The 4,404-nt window shown below is 41.4% G+C and overlaps 1 protein-coding gene across 1 annotated transcript; it reads right to left on the reverse strand.

Annotated features, from left to right (window-relative positions):
• Positions 1-2,650: 2,650 nt before the first annotated feature.
• SST (somatostatin) lies at positions 2,651-4,095 on the reverse strand. Its single transcript, XM_002758171.6, has 2 exons — positions 3,852-4,095; positions 2,651-3,016 (listed from the first exon to the last, which is right to left on the reverse strand). The coding sequence occupies exons 1-2, from the start codon at positions 3,987-3,989 to the stop codon at positions 2,804-2,806; spliced, it is 351 nt and encodes a 116-aa protein (XP_002758217.1). The 5' UTR covers positions 3,990-4,095; the 3' UTR covers positions 2,651-2,803.
• Positions 4,096-4,404: the final 309 nt, after the last annotated feature.

A 4,404-nucleotide genomic window follows, 5' to 3' on the forward strand; every position in this document is an offset into this window, starting at 1 on the left:
GTGAGAAAAAAATTGGCATCAGTTGTAACATCTAACATGTACTAACTGTTCAGCATGTACTAAGAACTTTAAATACATGCCCTCATGAATCCTCATAAATGAAAGGGATTGCTTCTGCTGTATGCCTATTTTCAGGGGAGGAAAGCGAGGCCCAGAAGTAAAGAGCACCTAGCCCAATTTCTTCCATTAAAATAAATACCAGACTTCTCAGGATGGCAGAAGCACGTGGTTGTGGCAGGGAAGATGGAAAATATACAGATGGTTCACTGTGGTGAGACAATAAAAAGGCTAGAATGCTAGGCTTTTTCAGTGAATCAAATTTAAAAGGAACTCAGGCCAGGCACGGTGGCTCAAGCCTGTAATCCCAGCACTTTGGGAGGCCAAGGCCGGTGGATCACGAGGTCAAGAGGTCGAGACCATCCTGGCCAACATGGTGAAACCCCGTCTCTACTAAAAATACAAAAATTAGCTGGGCATGGTGGTGCGTGCCTGTAATCCCAGCTACTCAGGAGGCTGAGGCAGGAGAGTTGCTTGAACCTGGGAGGCAGAGGTTGCAGTGAGCTGAGATTGCACCACTGCACTCCAGTCTGGTGCCTGGCGACAGAGTGAGACTCTGTCTCAAAAAAATAAAATATAAAAGGAACTCAAATGAACTAAATAGGAAGTAAAAAGTAAGACCCTCTGTATATGTAAAATAGAACAAAGCTATACTCTGTCTACTACTTAAAATGGCCCAGGATCAGCACTCCTTGAGCACCCTTGTCAATGTCAAAGCACAAAGTGACAGTCAGCAGTCACATCTAAAAAGGGTGTGAGTGTGGCGCAGTCTCTGCTCACTGTAACCTCCGCCTACCAGGTTCAAGCAATTCTCCTGCCTCAGCCTTCTGAGTAGCTGGGACTACAGGTACGCGCCGCCACATGTGACTAGTATTTTCTATTTTAGTAGAGACATGGTTTCGCCATGTTGTCCTGAGCTCAGGCAATTCTCCCACCTCGGCCTCCCAAAGTGCTGGGATTACAGGCATGAGCCACAGCACCCAGCTGTGAGTGCCATTTCTAACACAACCCTCTGCTTACAGTGGTAAGAAAACTGAGACTGAAAGATAGTTAATCATGTTCAGGTGTTTTACTCAATTTAAGCTTTAAATTAAAAATATGAATATATGTGAGCATATGACTACATAATTCTTGCCAATTATTTCCATACTACTATTGAGAACTGACAACTAAAGATAGTACTAAAAACTCAAAATCCCCTGACACTCCTACACTGCCCAGAATATCATTAAGTTGTGTTCTCATCTGTGCTTAACTTTTAATAATATGATGCTGTTACTCCATTGAGGTTTTTGGTAACAAGCTATACATAAGGCATTTAGCATAGACAGATCCCATCAGTGGACATGCATTAATCCCCCCACCTAAATGTCTTGTAAATAAAAGGTATATCAGAACTTCAGAGGATGTTCTGTTTTCACAGAGATTAGTAAAGTGGCTTGAATTTTTTTCTTTTGTTTGATCAGCTGTTCAGAAATTAACTTCCTCTAAGCCAGCCACATTCAAATGTGTATTATCTAACATAAATATTTTCTATAAAATATTAAGCTCCTCTTAAATATTTCTGCATACTATCAGTTAGTTTATACTATGAAGGTTTATACTGAGCCTATACATTTATATTTGTTTTTTATCTGAGTAGCTATGCAGAAATGCAGTTGATAGCTAAAATACAAGTCCCCCAAAGGTTATCTCTTTAGGTCTCTGTAAGTTAAATTAGCAATGTTTTTATTTCCGTCTTGTGTGGTCCCATTTAGTATGTTGTTATAGGACTACTAATAATAGCTATTCTTTACTGAGTATTTAAGACTAGTTTTGTGTTTTTATTTGACTCCCATATTGATAAAATTAAGAGAAGACTTGAGACGGCTCCTTCAGCTATTTTATAACTATTATTTTGAGCTCCAAAACCTGCACTATAGCATTCAGTGCGGTGAGCCAATGCACATTTCTTGCAACCTATTGTACTTCCAGAAGGAATCTTATTTAAAAAGTGATATTTCTCCCTGAGAAAAAATATCTTACAAACTTGCTTTTAAAACAGAGATAGTCATTTAGCACTGTTCAGTTAGAGAGGATTGTCAAAGAAGATACAAAAGCTCTTATAAACATTTCTCCAAGTACATGTTTATAAACTATAAATAAATTCAGAACCTCATTTTAGCTATTTAAGCCACATTTTCCCCAATCACTAAATCATTTTTTTCTTTCATCTTTTCTTATGTTATATATTTTACATATCAACCTGATAGATAGTTGGATTTTTAGCCTAACTATTTATACAAACTCATCTCAATAGTCCAACATATAATTTAAGTGTATTTAATATGTAATTAATGTTTGTGTCAGCCCTTCACAGTAATTATCATTGAATTAAAATTTGAATGCATTGAGTTATGTGAAATTATTTCAGTTTGAAATGACCCAAATTATAATAGTTATTATTTATGTAAACTTATTGCCACCAAGAATTTTAAATAGATGTTTGTGAACGCTGGAGTGCCTATCTCAAATAACTTTACTGAAACCACCACTCAAGCTTATTATGTACTGTTGAACAGAGAGATTTACTAAATAAGAAATCAAGTACACATTTTTCATAATTTCACCATAATTTTATTTTATATTTACAGCATTTAATTTCTAATGCAAGGGTCTTGCTGAGGATTTGGAGGATTAGGGAAGAGAGATGGAGTTTGGGGGTGAGGGATCCGAGGTCTGAGATGGACAATAATAATTAAGAAAGCTAACAGGATGTGAAGGTCTTCCAGAAGAAATTCTTGCAGCCAGCTTTGCGTTCTCGGGGTGCCATAGCTGAGTTTGAGTTAGCAGATCTCTGCAGCTCAAGCCTCATTTCATCCTGCTCAGCAGCCTGGGACAGATCTTCAGGTTCCAGGGCATCGTTCTCCGTCTGGTTGGGTTCAGACAGCAGCTCTGCCAAGAAGTACTTAGCCAGTTCCTGTATAGGGAAGAAGGGAGAGAAAAAGAGAGAAAGAGAAGGAGGAAGGACGATGGAGAAGAAAAGCCTAATTAAAGAACAGATTTGGTCACACACAAAATCCAGTTTTTACAGCTGTGCATTCTTGTCACATTTAAAATCAATCAAGTATATAAAAATAAGGGTAGTTGCTGTAATTACCAAGTTACATAAAAAGGCTTTAAGAGCTCAAATGTTTCTGCAGCCTTTCTGTCCCTGTAGGCTTAACTCACACACACAAGCGCACACACACAGACACGCACACCACACATTAAGTGCGTGGCAACAGTTTAACTCAATTTCCATATCACGAGCTACAAAGTAGAATTGTTTTACTATTTTTACCGAGTAAACTGTAGGGGAACGAGACCTCTCACAATCTCAAACATACTGCGTTCCGTCTTTAGAGTGCCCCTTTGCCCTAGTACCAATGTTGGGAAGTGAGGAACGCGAAGAGGCGGCAACTTCAGAGGTCTGCGATTCAGCACCTGGGTCAGCGCTTCCCAGGGTCAGCACCAGGGATAGAGGCCATCACCCCTTCGTGCCCAGACGAGTACCCAGGTCTTGGAATTTTCTTGAATGCCAAGCAAGAACTCACCTGAACTGTGACCGACGGCGCTTATCAGGGGGAAAAAAAGAGTTAGAAGGGGATTCTAGCCTTTGAAAGTTTTCTCAAGAGCTTTGGGAACTGAGGGACCCAGAAAAGCACCGAAACTCTTTAGAAGCACTGAGCATCCCTTAAGTCCAAACCAGTGGGGCAGGAGCAAGGGTAAGGGAGGGCTGGAGAATCCCGGGGACGTCGAGGGAGTCTCCTTACCTGCTTCCCTGCGGCGGCAGCCAGGGACTTCTGCAGAAACTGACGGAGTCTGGGGTCCGAGGGCGCGCTGGCGACACCGCCCAGGGCCAGGACGATGGAGAGCGCAGCCAGCGCGCATTGGAGGCGGCAGGACAGCATCTCGGCGGCGCTGGGAAAGCCGAGCTGGAGAGCGGCTGGTCAAACTCTAGGCGCGGATCAGGAAGCAGCAGCGAAGGCTCCGAGCCTCTGACTTCTAAAGCGGCTTGTGTGCTCTCAACCGTCTCCCTCTTTTTTAAACTCTCTCTCTGACGTCAGGCTAGGAGGCGCCCCCAGATCTCACCAGTGCTTATACGCACCATTAGCCTCGCAAAATCAATCACCGAAGACAGGGGAGCCGACAAGATCTAAAGTGGCTTACTCAAAAAAAAAAAAAAAAAAAAAAAAAAAAAAAAAAAAAAAAAAACTGCACACGCGCAGGCACACACAATTCTACAAGCCTCACGATTTTACAATTTTTTATTTTCACTCAGTGCTGTGAGCATACACATTTCATAATTTCACTCCCACACATGCA

The sequence above is a fragment of the Callithrix jacchus genome, chromosome 15 (assembly GCF_049354715.1).
Source record: "Callithrix jacchus isolate 240 chromosome 15, calJac240_pri, whole genome shotgun sequence".
Classification (NCBI taxonomy): Eukaryota; Metazoa; Chordata; class Mammalia; order Primates; family Cebidae; genus Callithrix; species Callithrix jacchus.

What these genes read in the sequence shown, in the direction of transcription:
- SST (XM_002758171.6), bottom strand. Translation starts at nt 3,989, where the DNA reads ATGCTGTCCTGCCGCCTCCAATGCGCGCTGGCTGCGCTCTCCATCGTC. An exon ending in CTGCCGCCGCAGGGAAGCAG is followed by an intron (nt 3,017 to 3,851) that starts GTAAGGAGACTC and finishes TTCCCTATACAG; the next exon opens with GAACTGGCTAAGTACTTCTT.